The sequence below is a fragment of the Lonchura striata genome, chromosome Z (assembly GCF_046129695.1).
Source record: "Lonchura striata isolate bLonStr1 chromosome Z, bLonStr1.mat, whole genome shotgun sequence".
NCBI classification, from domain to species: Eukaryota; Metazoa; Chordata; class Aves; order Passeriformes; family Estrildidae; genus Lonchura; species Lonchura striata.
Genome location: NC_134642.1, coordinates 10,170,977 through 10,188,901, shown reverse-complemented (window position 1 = coordinate 10,188,901; position 17,925 = coordinate 10,170,977). Strand labels below are relative to the sequence as shown.

The following is a 17,925-nucleotide window of genomic DNA, read 5'->3' as shown; positions in this document are numbered from 1 at the left end:
TCCCTTGATATCAAAAGTTTAACTAGGAAAAACAGGAAAAAATCCTGAAACACAGAAATCTAAGTGAGAGCTGTCCACTCTTTTAGTATTGTATTAGTCAAGTAACACTCATGCTTTTGGTTTATTTACTAGCACTGTATTTTAGAAAGAAAATTTTACATGGACATTGAGATCTATATTATGGTTTCAGTCTGGCATCTAAACTCACTAACAGATCATAAACAAGACCCAAGCAGGAGATAATGGATATAAAATGAACACGGTTTTATCAGGACTTTGACTGCAGAACTGAGATAGGTCAGTGAGTTTAGTGGACAAACACCTTATAAAATGTAGTTTGGAAGAAAGTGGAAATAGCATGGAAGAAAGGGGAGAGACTGCTAGTTTCCTGCCAGAGGCTACCCTGAACCATTAAACAGAGGGTTTAAGGAGCTGTAGCTTAACAGTTGAGGCAGGTAGAGGCAAAAAAAGTTTTTCTTTATTCTAATAATGTTATGCACTGTTAATGATAATGATCCCTAAGGAAAAAAAAGCATCACTAATGCTAATAAAATCTGTTTCCACAATAAAGGCATGAAGACAGATCTCAGAGTCACAGAATTGTTAAGATTGGAAATGGCCTCTAAGATCATTGAGGCCAACCATAAATCCACACTGTGTTAATCTCCAAACCATGTCCCTAAGTGACACATGCACACATTTTTTTTTAGCATTTTTGAGGATGGCAATTTTACCTGTTATTTGGGTGGCCTGTTCCAATGCCTGGCCAACCTTTCAGTGAAGAATTTTTTATCTAGTATCCAATCTAGATGTCCCTTTGTGCAACTTGAGATAATTTCCTCTCATCCTTTCACTTCTCCCACTTTTCATGTAGGAGAAGAGACTGACCCTCATCTTGCTACACCCTCCTTTTCAGGCAGTTGTAGAGAGCTATAAGGTTGCCTTCCTTTTCTCCAGGATCAATAACACCAGGATCAAAAATATCAGCTTCCTCAGCTGGTCCTCATAAAATTTGTGCTCCCCAGCTCTGTTACCCTTCTCTTGACACTCTGCAACACCGCAGTGGCTGGGGCTGTTGTGGATTAGAAATTGGGTATTCCCCAATTTAATGTTCCCACTGAAGCACTCCAAACCACGTGGCACTCATTCCATCTCCCTCTCCTCTCCCCTTTCAGCTGTGTGGAGAGAAAAATTTGAGGTACGAAATGTAAAGACCATGAGTTGAGATAAGAACAATTTACTGGAAACAGCTAGAATGTCATTACAGAGCAAAGCAGTGACACCCAACCTCACTTACTTGACCAGAAGAGGTTCCCCCTTCTCCTACCCCTGAAAAACTCTGTGAGGTAGTATGGAATAACTTCTGGGTATTAGCAATACCCCCTCCTGGCTGCTGCAAAGTTTAGCCCTGTCCTGGACAAAACCCAGGGGCCCAGAACTGAACACAGTTTGGATTTGAGGTGTGGTCTCACCAATGCTGAGTACATCAGGACAATAACTTCCCTGGTCCTGCTGGTCACAGTATTTTTGATACAGGCCAGGATGTCTTTGGCCTTTTTGGCCACCTGAGCACACTGCTGGACCGTGTTTGACTGGCTTTCAACCAGTATCCCCAGGTCCTTTTCTGCCAGGCAGCTTTCCTGCTCCTTTTCCCCAAGGCTGTCATGCTGTATGGGGCTATTGTGACCCAAGGGCAGGACCTGGCTCTTTGTGTTATTGAGCCTTGTAGAATTGTCCTCAGGCCATTGATCCTGCTGGTCCAGATGACTCTGAATATCTTTCCTACCCTCTAGCAGACCAATCTTCCCACACAACTTAGTTTTTGCGACTTAGGGGACACTTGATCTCCACATCCAGATCAACAATAGAGACTCTGGGTTGGACACAAAGATCTTTGGGTTAGACTTGATGATCTGGGTTGGACTCAATGATCTTGAAGGTCTCTTCCTACCCAGTGATTCTGATTCTGTAATAAAGACTCTAAAAGAAGGCTGAGTCCTGAGGAACACCACTGATGACCAGGGGACATCATAGTAGAAGGTAATGTAGAGCCTGTATCAGACATTTTTTTGGAAATAAGGAAAAAAGTCTCATTGTTTCTAGTACCAATCACTGTTATTTCAATTGCATTAAAATGATGGGATTTCTGCTCATCAGTAGCTTTTGTGTAATTCCTATTTATTCACTTTCCCTTCGATATGTTTATCTCGCTAGTTTATACCCATGATTTAATTCTTCCAATGTTTTTGTTGCTGTTTTTTAATGCAAATGTTTGCCTGAAAGGGCCAGAGAATGTTACAAAATGCTTTGTTGTAGGGTTTCCATCAGACACGGTGTTAAAGCACTCACCATCCTCCTCTTACCTGGGAACTTTTCAGAAATTTTATTTTTCAAGATTCATAACATTTAAGCATTCCTCTGTGGAAACATAGATTTGGGCATTAGACACCACATAAGCAAATAAACAAATTTGCTAAGCCATAGATACTACTTATACACACACACACACACACACACACACACATATATCTATTATATATACATGTAACTTATATATAATTCTACATCATAGTAGTAATTCTAGACTATCCACAAAACGATACATAATCACTGATGTAGTCTAAAATGAAATAATACAAAAATCCACTCCAGGATTCTGTACCTGAACTGTTCAGCACTCTTTTTGCCAAAACTTCCTGATATTTTCAGTCTTAATGAATGTTGTGTGTTGATAGACCACCTGTTAGTAAGGCGGTGGAAATGCCCTTTTTGTTATGGCATAAATTAAAGAGGAGCTTTGTCTTAATTTTTGAATGCTCTCTTTGTTTACATGTAAGGGGATATGCTTGCAAATAGCTGTGCTTTTATTTAATGTACTGTACATGCATATAGAGATGGATATTAATGTGTATTGGAAATGTTAATTGTTTTCATAAGGCAATATTATGGAAAGTCTTGGATATTTTGAAGTTTTTGGATACTGCTTCTAAATGAAATCGTTCATATTTTAAGTATACTTATATATAAGTCAACTTATCTACTAAAGTTTCACGAGGAAAATTACCGATGTGTGTATGATTTGGGAGGTCTATCTAAGCAAAGCGTGAGGACTGAGTGCTAAATCAGAAGGTAAGGTGTCTGGAAAGGTTAAGTGCTAAGGTATTAATCATTTTGTCTTCTGCTTACAAAATAGCAATAACTAGGTAAATATCACAGCTGAAATGTACTTGAGAGCAATGACAGAGAGTTGATGTTGGCAGTGACATACATCTTGTTGAGTCTTTAATCTTCAGACAGAATTGAAGTCAACTTTAGATCAACAAATCATATGGCAGAGGATAACATGGTGAGCCATATTATGACAACTTTTGATTCTCACAAGAGGTAAAGGTATGAGAGAACATCAGATGATAAGAGTATTTTCAATGAAAAGAATTATTGCTGCAGTAGAAGTTTCCAGACTTCTGGAATATTGAAGTTCATATTTATGTTTTACTAGATTTAGAAGATAATGCTCCACTCTGAATCAGAGAGAAGAAAGAGTTGAACCCATTAGCAGATATTTCATATCATACTTTTATAGTCATATATGTACATGAACAAGAACTTATTTATAATAGAAGACAGCTGAGAATACTTTTGATTTGATAGTTTTTGTGTAATAGCAAATATTTTAATCAGATTTGTAAAAAAACCCCCAAAAATCCAAAAAGCTGCAGAATGGAGTTGTCTGTCTTAAAATGGTTTGTCTAGGAATAACAGAGAAAAAATTCTTAATGGGGTATAGCCAGGGTATTTTCTTTGTGTTCTGAGTGAGATTAGAGCTTTGGCTTTGACTCTGTGCCTGCAGTACAATTGCTGTATGCAAAGTAATGCTAGTACATTAGTAATTACTATAACTGAAACTATCCAACAATATATTCTCATATTCACATAGGAAGTAGTGAATGGAAATTTCATATGTTTCCAAAGCCTTTGTGCTGGCATGGAACTGTAAGGTTAGATTTGGACTTTTTTGTCCTACAAATTATCCATTATACTTCTCAAAGAGCTGTTAATAAAATATTTGTACTGTGTCTTCTCCCATTTTTGATTTACCAAATATTTAGGATTAAAATGGTGACATCCCTTCCATGACTGCACAAATGCAGGATTTGACTCCCACACATGTTACATATACATTCATATAATATTCAAGCACAACTTCTGAAGTAAATGTTGTAATAGTAAAATCATTGCTGTACAATACGATTTTTTACTATGCTTAATATTGCTGAATTTTCATTCTATAAAATATGTAAATTCTGGAATTAAACAGCTAACATTTCTGTGTTTACGGAAAGGCAATAAAAGCCAAAATTAAATCCATGGCCTCCCTGAAAGTTTTCCAATTAAGATTTCTTTTTCAAATGGGAGGTCCAGTGTCATAGCTGTTGCATTTATTCACAGCTTAAATTTTTAATTCATTTTTAAAAACCTGAATTGGTAATTAAATTCTGTAATTTCTTATAAGCAATGCAGCATTCTAATAATGTTACTACAAATTCACCTTTAACACAAGCCTACATTAGTGGTTCTAACAAGGTGTCAGAGACAAAATACAGATGTGGTTACAGAATGCCTTCATTACCTAAGATCCTACTCAATGCAAATGTAGATCCACTTGTAAAATGCTGGACAACTTTTTATGTTAATCTGCAAGCATAGAATAATTTAATTATGGAATGACTTGGGTTTGAAGGGACCTTATAGATCATCTGATTCCAGCCTCTCTGCCATGGGCAGGGCCACCTTTCACTAGACCAGGGTTCTCAAAGCCCCATCTAGTCTGGTCTTGAACACTTCCAGGGATTGGTCATCCACAGCTTATCTGGGCAACCTGTTTAACTTCCTGATCACCCTCAGAAGAAAGAATATATAATATCTAAACTAAACCTACCCTTTTAAAATTTATGGCCAATATCCTTTTTTCTGTTCCTACATGCCTTTGTAAACAGCTGTCTGGCTATTTTTGGAGGCCTCTTTCAGGTACTGAAAAGCCACAGTAAGGTTCACCCCAGAGCCTTCTTTCCTATAGGCTGAACAAGCTCATTTCTTGAGCCTGTCTCTCAGCCTGTCATCATAGGAGAGGCCATTCATTCCTCTTGTGTCTCTCCTCTGGACTCAGTCCCACAGGTCCATGTCCTTCCTGTGCAGGATTCCAGGTGGGCTCTCACCAGGGCAGAGCAGAGGGGCAGAATCCCCTCCTTCCCTCCTAAAGTGCCTCAATGACTGTATCACATGCTCAGTAGGCCTGATTTTACTGGGCACCATACCAAAGACAATGGAGAATTTCTACACTAAGAAGACATAAATAAGCCACTAGATGCAGGTTTCAGGGTTGTGAAAGTCCATATTGCCTTATCACTCTTATTATTTCTCCTCCTCCAAATGACAATGTCTGTGGTATTTGAAGAATATTTTGGGATTCATCCCAAACAGTGATGAATTTTGTGCTCCACAATTTTGTGCTCCTTCGGTCAAGATGCAGGATTTGAGAATCTTTACTTTTCATGGATGTTTTTTATAGTCACACATTTGTGCTCTCTCTCTGGCAAAGTTAGCCTAGAAGATTTCACTCTGTAATCTGGATTACCATTCCGACAGCTCATATAGCCTAACTCTAGCCTTATCTACATTGTTTGTTATAAAAATTTCAAACAGTTATTTAGAGGAAGGAGTCATTAGAGATGTGGTGTTGAATGGAAACCAGGTTGAAATAAAAAAATTACAATGGAAAAGCAAGCTGTTCCCAACTTGTTTTCAATCTTTCAAAAACATGATTGAGCTTCAAGCAGCAGATCTTGACTACCTGGTATTCCATTATGTATTTGATACAGAGAACTGTGGAAAATGAATGTTTGACTCTAACAGAATGGACTTTGATGCCACAATTATAAAATGAGCAAAAGAATTGTTAAACCAGAGGCAAAAATATGTTTATTTGTAAAGAGAAGGTGGTTGTCATGAAGAAGGTAATTTGTGGGTTTTCTCAAGGATCAGTCTTGACTTTATCACTTAGTAATTTTCAGGAACGGGGTTACTGAAATTTTCTGACACGGTTTATCTGGGTGTTGTCACTGCAAAAATAGGTGGAAATATGGTAAAACTGATGAGCAGATAGACTCCTAAAATACAGAGATTAAATGCACAGTTGCAGAGCTCAAGATCATGTATTCGGTTTTCTTGCAGCATGTCAGAGATCATTAAATGCAAAAAACGAACAAAATGAAATTCCAAATTGAACAGTCACAGGAGGACTACCCAGTAATTTTAGATGAGAACAGATGCAAAATAAGTCTATTAGGACCATTTAAGGAGGAGAATTTTTATTTTGTCAGCAGAGACTAGAAAAAATGGCTTATTCAGGCTAGTAAAATTAATTCTGAGATGTCTGTTACCTATGAAAACATCAGAAGTAAACACCAGGGAAGGAAAAAATCTATTTATGGATGAACTAGACAAAAGAATGAATGTTTATAAAACTTCTACAAATAAATTTAGGCTAACAATCTGAAGATTATTCCAAATAAAGAAAATTATGGAACTCAGTAACTTCTTATAATACCATTAACAGCAGCAGATGTAAAAAATATACTACTTTTCAAATGGAATGTGAGAAATAAAAAAAATACGATTATGTGAAGTGGTCATGAAAGGATTTTATCCAGGAGATCCTGGTTTGTCTTATATATGTCTAATCACCCTAGAGGGCGTGTTATTGCTTGACTACTACTCACTGGTCAGGTGGCATAACTTAATCCACTGAAGAGCCAGAGGTGAAAAATAGCCCCTATAGAATTCCAAGAGGTTGTTCCCTGCAGGCAGATCTTGGCAAGTTTCATCCCATTCATCTATGTTGTCTGCGTTTGTTACAGAAATAAAATTCCATTGCATGACTTATGCCTTTTCCCAGCAAATTTCATAATCTTAGTTACAGAAGTTACTGTAAATTGACTGTAGACTCTGTAGTGCACTTCTGTCATGTTAGGGAGAGACTATATATCACAAGAAAAAATGTGATGCATTTTTTACTTACCTTTTTTCTCATACCTGCAAACCATACTGGGAACATTGGCATACATGTTAGGTGCTATGAAAGCCAGGCAGAGAAGCTGTGCTTGAGTCCATCACACTACCCAGAAAGGCTGCTATATTTTTGTGATTTCTTTTTCATAAATAGTTATGCTCCCTGTCTCTAATGCATCAGAGATGACCACCTGAACAGAATTAGATGAGACTAGCATGTTTGTAACACCAAATGCCTTGCTTAGTAGTCCATTAGTAGTTAGTTCTTCAATTGCTAATTGAACTGAGAGGTGGAATTAGCAACATCTGTTGTGCTTTAACACTTGTAGGCAGCTAAGCCTCATACACCTTGGTCAGTCCCCCTCAGTCCTGTTTCCCACAGCAGGATGGGGAGAGAAAGGGAAAGGCAAAAGTGAGAAAACTCATGCATCAGGATAAAGACAGTTTAAAAAGAAGTAAAAAAAACAATGTTGCAAAAGCACTCACTCACCACAAATTGATCCGCATTCAGTCTCTAAGCAACAGAGACCTTAAAACTCACTCCCATTCTGCCCTTTCTCCATTTTTTACTGCTGAATGTGACATTATATGCTATAGCATATTCCTTTGGTCAGTTTGGATCCAATGTATCAGCCCTATCACCTCTTGGCCTCCAGCCTACTCCTATCTGACTCTCTGGGGCACCAGAGTGAGAAACCAAATTTTTTTTCTGTGTTAGTGCCATTCAGTTATTACCATTGTTTGGTCATAAATCCAAAAGGTAACACCATAAGAGTTGCTATGAGAAGCACAAACTCCATTCCAGATAGAACCCGTACAATATTCCAGTGCTGAAAGGACAGGCAAAACATTCCAGGGCTATTGAATAAATGTTTATTCTTTTATTCCTATGGGATTTGCTCTCCTTTAGCAAGGAGCTAATTGGTTAAGGAAGTAAATAGTGATTTTCTGATTCTCTAGTTTTAAGGTATTTCTGTTTCAGTCATTATTTTGTTGCAATGAAGTGGTAAATTCATGGTTTTGACACTTAGCATGTGATATAATATCTTCATCTACATTATTACTATACTAGATCTACATTATTACTAAACCTGGTGAGGTTTTCTGGTCAGTAGACTAAACTTCTATTATTTTTAAAACGTAGTTCACATGTTGACACAATTAAATTTGTTTTATTACCCCAACAACCCTTGTCAGATAGTGTACTGGCAAAACAATTAGTCTGTAAGCCTGTTGTAGTCTTACAGAAATCTTTTCTTCTATTTTATCTAAACCAGCAGGTTATAGTAAAGGAAAACAAGGTCACCATCCTAAAAGGAAAGCTGAATTTAAAAATACATCTCAGTTTCTGGAAGAACTAGAACTAGAAGGAAGCTGGGTAGAAGACCCTATGCATTTCTTTGTTGTAACCTGTAGAGATTACTGTTACAGAGTTATCACAATATATGCCTTGCCTGCCACATGTTAGATGATTTGGGTGGTTCAGTCATAATTTAAAGACAATGTTGAGTCCAAGGGAAACTATGAGGTTTATATAAAATGCTGTGTGATCTGGTGACTGCTAGTGTTGGCCATCAAACTGCATGTCTCTGGCTCTGGCAACAGCAATTTCTCAGGGAAAAAAAAATATAGGACTTTCTACTCCCTATGCCTCTTCTCTGTCCCTTTCAGTGGAAGCAATAAATAGCTTCTGGTGAGGATTTCCACAGATTGCAAAAGGTGAGCAACTCTAAGGCAACATTTGCTTTGGAAGAAATTTAACTAAATGTTAATGTCCTAAAGATAAGAACACTTCTATGACACTGACTTGAGTACACTTTGTGCTCTGTAGTGTCAATCAAATCTAATGAAACACCAGATTCTTAAAAAAAAATTGGTTATAAATAGAAGACTGATATGCTTTAGGAATGGTACCCCCCAATTTAGTGCCCCTCCAAGACTCTTCAAACCATGCATCACTCCATCTTGCTCCCTGGCTTTCCCCTTCTCCTCTCCCTGTAGCGTTCTGGAGAGGAGAATGGGAGGAACAAAAAGAAAAGATGAGGGAAGAAAAATTTACCAGAAGCAGCAATAAGTTAATAAAATGTACAGTTACAACCAAAATACTAATGACAGAAGTTATGAGAAAAGATGCAATTCACACAGAAAAAAGCCCTGACAATAGAAAATTAATAAATCAGATGGTTCCGCCTGCCATGGTTACTTGGCCCAACCACAACCCTTTCTTCCTGGAAGAATTCTCCTGACAATGATGTGAGGTGATATAGAATAACATCTGGGTCCTGGCCATGCCCTTTATCAGCTACTGAAGAAATTAGCCCTGTCCTGGCCAGACCTGGGACTCTGATTAATGTAAGTTTTTGGCAGCTCTGTGTCTTTTCTTGCTTTAGAAGTATCTAGTCTGCTTTGAGAATTTGTTGACAATGATACCATTCTCTCCCAGTTTCCAACTGCTGAATTGCATTTGTGTTTCTTCTGCATTTCTTTCTGAATGCTGTATTCTGTCACTGGTTAGAAGGGAATACTACAGGAAAATAAATGAATAGAGGTGAATATTGTAGATGGTAACAAGCTGAATATATACAGCTGATATCCTTACAGGAAGGGATGCCATCCAGGACCACCTTGACAAACTTGAGAGGTGAGTTCATATGAACTTCATGGAAGTCAACAAGGGAAAGTACAAGATCCTGCACATGTGCTGGGACAATTTCTAATATCAATGCACACTAGGGGTGAATGGATAGAGAACAGCCCCACAGGGAAGGACTTGAGAATACTGGTGAATGAGAATTGGATATGAGCTGGCAATGTGCATTTTCAGCCCATAAAGCCAACTGCATCTTGAGCAAAAAATGTGTGACCAGTATGTCACACTTAAGGGAGTGTGTTGCTGTGAGACTCCACCTGGAATATTTAATCCAGTCCTGGGGCTTCTAGTATAAGAAAGACATGAGCCTGCTGGAATGGATTCAGTGAAGGACTGTGAAGGTTGCCAGAGGTCTGCAACTCCTATGAAGGAAAGCTGAGACAGTTGGGAGTGTTTAGACTGGAGGAGTGAAGGTTATGTTGTCACCTTATTGCTGCCTTTCAACATTTAAAGTGCACTTATGAGAAAAGTAGGGGGAGACTTTTTTACCAGTGCCTGCCTGTACTGATAGGACAAGAGACAATGGCTTTAAATGGAAAGAGAGTAGGTGTAGATTGGACCTAAGAAATTTTTTATGATGAAGGTGATATGATATTGGAACAGTATGCATGGAGAAATTGTGCATGACTCACCCTGGGAAGTATTCAGTTAGGTTGGACAGGGCTTTGTACTAGATGATTTTTGAAGGTTCCTTCCAAATGAAAGCATTTGTGATTCTGCAATTCCGTGATCATTTGTGTAATACAACTGGCTTTCCATAAGATATTCTCATTTTGTTATGTATTTAATGATTCCTTTGCTAACATGTTAGCTGTTTGATACATTCAAATTTCTTCCAGTTTGATTATGTCACAGAAAAACTTGCATTTTTTTTAGGATATTGTATTTTAATTATGTTTCTAACCCTCCTTTTGCTGACAATTGTGTAATATTATAATTTGAAGAAACAAAAAACTTTGTTACTAAATGTAGCATACAATAGTATAATGGCCTTTAATTAAGCCATTGGATATGATAAATGACGAAGAAAATAATGAAACACATGCACACATCCATTATATAGTCAAAAGTGTACAATGTAGAATACTAAAGACAGAATTCTTGATGTAAGTTTAGTAGGAGTGATTATTCTCAATGTGGAGGTTGTATAAAAGTTGCTAAGATGTGTTTTAGTTGCCAGGCAAATTTTCTACAGTGGCCAAACCAAAAGCCAACTTCTCTACTTTCAGCTGAGGTCAAGAGGTATCTCATTCTTAGAAGAAACAAGATCTTTTGAAAGTCTTTGCTGTCTCCTTTCAAACTCTCTTCAAAAACATTGCTCATTAAGTGCACTATTGGGCCTCAAAATATTAGTGATCACTGCAGAAAATATTTATTAATCCTACTCATCATCACAACAAGATTTTTCTTTGCTTAACTGAGTATACATTTTATTTTTGCTTTTTTAATTTTTTTTTCAGTACACTGATTTGAATTATCTTACCCTCACAGGCTGCTTAAAAAACCTCAAAGTGCTCAATGTGAGTTTCAATAATTTGAAGTCAGTTCCTCCAGAACTGGGTGATTGTGAGAATCTAGAAAAACTGGATTTGTCTGGAAATATGGAAATAACAGAACTACCATTTGAAGTAAGATAACAATCTATGTTTGTTTCCATCTTTTTTATTTGCCTTAAAAGGTATTTTATCACAGTGTTCAATTCTTTTCTTAACGGATTAAATCATATTCCTTGCAGTTTTTAACAATAATGTTTTACTAGTAATATAATTGAAAATGCCTTAGAAGCACTTAAATAAGGCCAAAGTACTTTGTTTTGATTTTCCAGTGACTAAATTTTACTTGTATATATTCTGATATATGAAGGACGACAGGATCCTAAAGGGGATTTGGCTGTGGTAATAAGCAGACGGCTGCAAATAGCTGTTTTCTGTAAAAATGAAGTACATCTTGTCGTATTCACATACACACTTTGTTCTCAGTGTCTGTTTTCATTTAAAAACTGTGTGGAAAGCTCTATAAACAGCACTGCATTTTGCTACGAGCACAAATATCTCTCTGAAAAAGGATCTTATATGTGAAGAATGGCATGAATGTATAATAGACTGAGAAAAGAACTCCCAGGCATGCACCAACATTATTTTTTTCTGTTGACTGCATAACTGCTTTCTGCCACAGCTGCTCTGAGACTTATTATCAAGGGGAAATAAAATCATTGGCTGGTACCTAACCACAATTTTAGCTCTCATCTGTATTTCTCAGGTTCTTAATATCCTGATTTCTGGGGGGTGAGTAGAGGGATCTTTAGGGAAAGGTGTCAGACTCTTCTTTACTTATTCGTACTTTTTCTCTAAACATCTGTTACTGGTGATTCACAGGCAATGCTGGAGTGGATTAAACTTATGTGAGACCTGATTTAGTTCTGCTCATGTTCTCTTCTGAGGAGTAACAGTAATTAATTTTCGCCACTGACTTTTCATAGTAAAGAAGTTTATCTAAAAAGAATTGCTAAAAAAATATTGTGAATGAAACGGAAACAAAGAGTGAATCTTCCCACTATAAATAGACATGAAAAAGAAATGCTAGCTACAGAATAAACAGTGCAGGTTTCCTTTCTCCTGCCTCTTCTCCTTTGGAAAGCAAAACCAGGGAATGAAACAGATAGAATTTGACTAGTAAAAAGGAATCATAATGGAATCAGGAAATCATATGTCCTGAGCAGGCAAATGAATTAAACAAAATGATCATAGAATAGTGAGTAGTATATTCAAACCTGTGGATGGTAAATTTACCCCAGTCATTGCTGTTTTTAAACCATTGAGTATTTTCCCAACTGCTTGCAGAGGTCTTGTAGTGCAAGGATTTACCATGTTTACGCATTGTGGGTAGCCTTCGCATGGAAACCTACCTGTGCATATAATGAATTCTTCCAGGGCTGAGCCTTTGGAGAGCTCTAAAATATCGTTTCCTTCCTAAAGTCTCCTATTCAATGAAATTGAAAGCTACAAAACTGAGTGTATTTTATGGTCTAATGGTTCACTTAAAACTTACGGAAAAATATTGGAGTTGTGCAAATAACTTTATAGAATAGTAAAAACTGCAAGCAACATCATCTTAGTATGGTACAAAAGGTCAAGAAGAAAAATATTGGCATTATCTATTGTGTTTCTCTGGAGGCTGAAACTCAATTTATATTTGTAGTGATCTGGGATTTAGGGTACACAAGCTCTTCTGATTTAGATTATCAACTCAGTTTCTCAGAATCAACATTTCAAGGGCAGCTTTGGAAGCTGAACATACAATTAAAGGAACACTTTTGTTGAATGATGTGAAAGGCTGCTAAGTGTTTGGCCTTTAGCATACTCACTACAGCTTATGTTATTCAGAACAACTGCATCAGAATCCTTGCTAACATAATAGTGTCTAATGTTGACTCTCAGACAAATAGTTATAGTGATTAGCAGGTAACTCTTTAGTGAATTAAAACACTGAATTAGTCTAAACAGTCTAAAAAGAGAAACCAGAAAAATAGTGCTGGGCTAGCTTTGAACAGCCAAATGCCTACCTGTCTGATCACTTCAGCCCCCTCTTCAGTGTGACATTGGGAGGAAATATTTTGAGAAATCTCATGGTTAAAGGTGAAAGACAGGGAGATTCTTTCTCATTTATTTTTGTAGGCAAAACAGACTGTACTTTGGGAAGATTAATATCAATAAAACAAAAGCTTTTCATCCCATCTCTCCCAAGGTCAACTTCATTTCAGATTCTTCTTCCATACCTGAGCAGTGCAAGGTGGCAAGGGAAGTTACAGCCAGTACACAGTTTATAGCTGCTTCTCCTTCATCCTCACACTTTTGTTCTCCCCTCATGTAGGGTCCCTGTGGGCTGAGCTTTTTCAGGAATATCCATCTGCAGCAGCCTGAGACTTCCATGAGCTGTAGAGTGGAGACCTACTCTACCATGCAGCACCTCTGCTTCCTCTGCATTGACTTGATATTCCCTCTGTTCTTTCTCACTCTTTTTATTTTCCCCCATTCTCTAGTGGAGTTTTTAATCTTACTTAAATCAGTTTTTAGAGTGTCACCACACACTTTGCTGAGGAGCTTTGCTGTGTCCTGTGCTCAGTTGATTGGAACCATCTGGAATTATTGGTATCCATTTAGGACAGCCTCTGGTGCCTTTCTGCAGAGCATCTTCCCCTGAACTCCCCACACTGCCAGCACGTTGCCATGGACAGGCAATACAAGTGTTAATGACCACAAGTTAGATTATATGATTTATTATCCAGCAGAATTGTTGCTAACATCAGTTAATCCAGTGAAATGCTCATAAGGGTTGGCCATGTCTCTCATGTGGAGTCAGTACTGTGAACTGGAGGTTATAATAAAGCAAATATGTGCAAGCTCTGTTTTGGTAGGAGAATGGCTTCTCTTTACAACATTAGAAAGAAAGAGAAAACTTGGCAACTAATAGAAAAAACTAACAGAATGCTAAATGTCTCCTGTTTATCCTCTCTTAGGAAGTTAAATTTTTATTTGACTTTCAAGTCCTTAAAAGTTTCTTCTGGGAAGATTAAAGGAGTGTGCAAGAATGGCATCAACATTCTTCAGTGTATAACTTAGTCAGAAGTAATAAAGGCAAACTGCAGTCCAGTAGAAATTATTGAAGCTTAATTTTGCCTTGGGTTCCTTTTTTACATAGAGTAATGGCCCGAGAGACACCCCATCCAAAACCATAACATTATTCTAGTTCAAATGCACCTCATGGAGTAGCTGTACCAGCCTATTAGGATCATGTATGTCCAAGTGCCTGGACTTTTTCACCATTTCTATTTGAGTGTGCTTTGGGACTGCTCCTTGAGGGACGTGCCTTGTACTGTAGCATCAGGAGGAAAGCACATCGCTCACTTGCCTGTTCATTTCTAGCAAAAAGTTTTTCTGTGTTTGTAAAGGCCACTTTCAGCACTCTGTAAGTCATCTCACAAAAATCTTAAAATGAGGTAATCTGATGCTACATGAAAAAAAATTGAGGATTTGTGTTCTCATCTTTATGTTTCTCATCTTCTCATCCCAAGGATTAGGATTTCATACCATTTCATATTATGTCCAAATTTCAATGTCTAACTCTCAATTAAAAAAAAAATTGTTCTATTGTTTGATATCTAAAATTTTTAAGATTTAGATATTTAGTAGATATCATATAATTAAATATTTAGATGTTATGTCTAACATTTAGATATTAAAATCAATACTTAATTAGTATCACTTGAAAGAAAAACTTGGCAGAGAAATTTTATGGATCTGCAGTGGAGTTCAAATCTATATTATCTGCACTTGCAAATGAATAAAATCTTCCTATGGACATGAGTGAAAATATAAATTGAAATAAAATATAAATGTACATAAGAAAAGTCAACCTACACGACATTATGTTTATGTGGTCAGTTTGTAACAGATACTTACAGACCTCAGTAGCCAAGTTTAGCAGAGGAAGGCACACTATGAGGCTTAGGGTACAATTGTCCCTGATACAACACATATCTTGTAAGATTCTTAGGTGGAGAGGACTTTGTTCTTCTAGCTAAGATGGTGAGGCATGCCCTGTACCTTATCCAGTCCCTCCCCCACCACAGTCCCTCTCCCACATTATACTGGATACTATATATTAGTAGATACAGGGAGAAGGAGATAGATTTATTTCCAAATTTCTTGTATATTTTGCATGTGAGTTTAAGAATTAGTATGATACTGGTATTTGTATTTTAACTGTTGGATAGTGTTCCTCTCACCATTATCTTCATACAGGTTATTCAATAAAATTATTCTTCCAGGGAAAAAAGCCTGTATTATAAATAATGTATTTTCTGGTTAAACTTTGTAGAAAAACTGCTCTGACCTTATTTTCAGGTGTTCTTTCTTCAGAAAGTATTGCTTTCTACAGTTATTTACTGAATCACACAATTAGTTTCCTGCGCATGATATTTCATGCATGACAAAGAGACAGCTTTGTTCTGAATTCCATTTTTTTGTGCCAATAATGTTGCTGCAACCAACAGTATCTATGTGACCCAAAGGAACTTCAAGGAGAAGAGAGGGAATATGAAGTTCTAATTTCCTCCATACGTACCATTTGGTATGGCACATGATGTCAGCCACAGGACAGGCAAGACATTCCACAATACCAGGAGCAAGACAGGAATGCTTGCACTAGATGTTCTGATACAGAGACAAATTAAAAAGTTATTATGCCTTGAACAGTGTTCAATACTACATCTGAAGAGTCCCAGTAAGTGATCAGAATTTTTTTCTGTATCATCTAGTGGTGCAAAATGAAGGAATTCAAGACCATTAAAGCATATGAATAATTTGTCAAGCAGAGAGTGTATCTATGAATGCCTACATTTTCATGTCAATGCTGTACATACTGATATTTGAAATTCAGAGAAATTAAAATGTTATGCTTCATGGTTGCTTTAACACACTGTGTTTTCAAAAGATCAAATTAAATCTTGTTTTGTATTTCTGATGCACAATTTCAGCTAAGTCGTAATATAAGCAAGCACAGATATGAAGACCTTTCAAAATCACAGAACCGTAGAATAGGTTGGATTGGAAAGGATCCGTAAAGATCATCTAGTGCAACCCCCTTGCTATGGGCAGGAACATCTTTAGTTAGAACTTGTTTGTCAAGGCTCCATCCAATCTGACTTAGAATGTTTCCAGGAATAGGATATCTACCACATCTCTGGGGAGTTTGTACCAGTGTTTCAGCACCCTCATTGTTGAAAATGCCTTCCTTATATCATCTGTTTTTCAACTCTTTTAGTTTAAAATCATTATGCCTTGTCCTATCACAATAGTTCTTACTAAAAACTGTCTCAATCTTTATTGGAAGCCCCTTTAAGAACTGAAACGTTGCAGTGAGGTCTCCCCTGAAACCTTCTCTTTTCCTGCTTAAACAACACCATCTGTCTCAGCCTGTTCTCACAGAGGTGGTTTTCCATTGCTCTGATAAATTCTCTTGTTCTCTTCTGGACCTACTCCAATAGTTCCATGTCCTCCCTGTGCTGGCACCCCAGAGCTGGATGCAGGGTTCCAGGTGAGCTCTCACCAGAGCAGAGGGGCAGAATCCCCTCCCTCCCCTGCTGCCCACGCTGCTCTGGATGCAGCCCAGGACACGTTTGGCTTTCTGGGCTGGGAGTGCCCATGGCTGGGTCATGTCCAGCCTCTCACCCACCAGCACCCCCAAATCCTTCTGGGCAGGGCTGCTCTCCATCTGCTCATCCCCCAGTCTGTGTTGATAACTGGGATTGTCCTAACCCAGGTGCAGCTCCCTGTACTTGATCTTATTACATCTCATGATGCTCATGTGAACCTGGTTCCCAAGGTAGTCTAGGTCCCTCTGGATGACATTGCATCTTTCTGGGTGACATCACATCACATCATCACGTCACATCACATCACTCAAACAGGTCAACTGTACCACTCAGCTGGGTGTCATCTGCAAATTTGTTGATGGTCCATTTGATCCCACTGCTTATATGATTGATGAAGAAATTTAATAGCACTGTTCCAATACCTCTGAGGCATACTGCTTCTCATCAACTTCCATCCAGACATTTACCAGACTGCTGGGGATGACACCACTCAGCCAGTTCCTTATTCACTGACTTCTCCAGCCATCAAATCCCTGTCTCTCCATCTCAGTGAGAAGTATGTTGTGGAACCATGTCAAAGGCTTTACAGAAATCTGTATAGATGATCCTTTCCTTATCTGTTGATGGTGTCATGCCACTGTAGGAGGCCACTAGGCTGAGCAGGCAGAACATTTCCCTGGTGAAGATCTTCTGGCTGTCCTGAATCACCTCCTAGTCTTCTGTGTGCCTTAGCATATTGTATTGCGTTTGCATGGCCAGGTTTTGGTAATGCGGGTGCTACAGGGGTGGCTTCTATCAGAAGCTGCTAGAAGATTCCTCCAAGTCTGGGAGAGCCAGTGCCAAGGCTGGGTCAGTCAGAAATGGTGGCAATGCTTCTGCTATATTTAATAATAAAATAAAAGTTATTGTGCAGATATAGTAGCAACCAGAAAATAGTGGGGTAAGAACATGTGAGAGGAACAACTCTGCAGATGCCAAGGTCTGTGCAGAAGAAAGGGGAGGAAGTGTGCCAGGTGCCAGAGCTGAGATTCTGCTGCAGCCCATGGGGAGGCAG

At 38.0% G+C, this 17,925-nt stretch overlaps 1 protein-coding gene across 1 annotated transcript in view; it reads left to right on the top strand.

The window, feature by feature from the left end:
* LRRC2 (leucine rich repeat containing 2) overlaps positions 1-17,925 on the top strand; it is a 75,581-nt gene that overhangs the window by 35,452 nt on the left and 22,204 nt on the right. Inside the window, exon 5 of the mRNA XM_021534705.2 lies at positions 11,210-11,346. Coding sequence (XP_021390380.2) covers positions 11,210-11,346 — 137 coding nt within the window. The remainder of the gene's footprint in view (positions 1-11,209; positions 11,347-17,925) is intronic.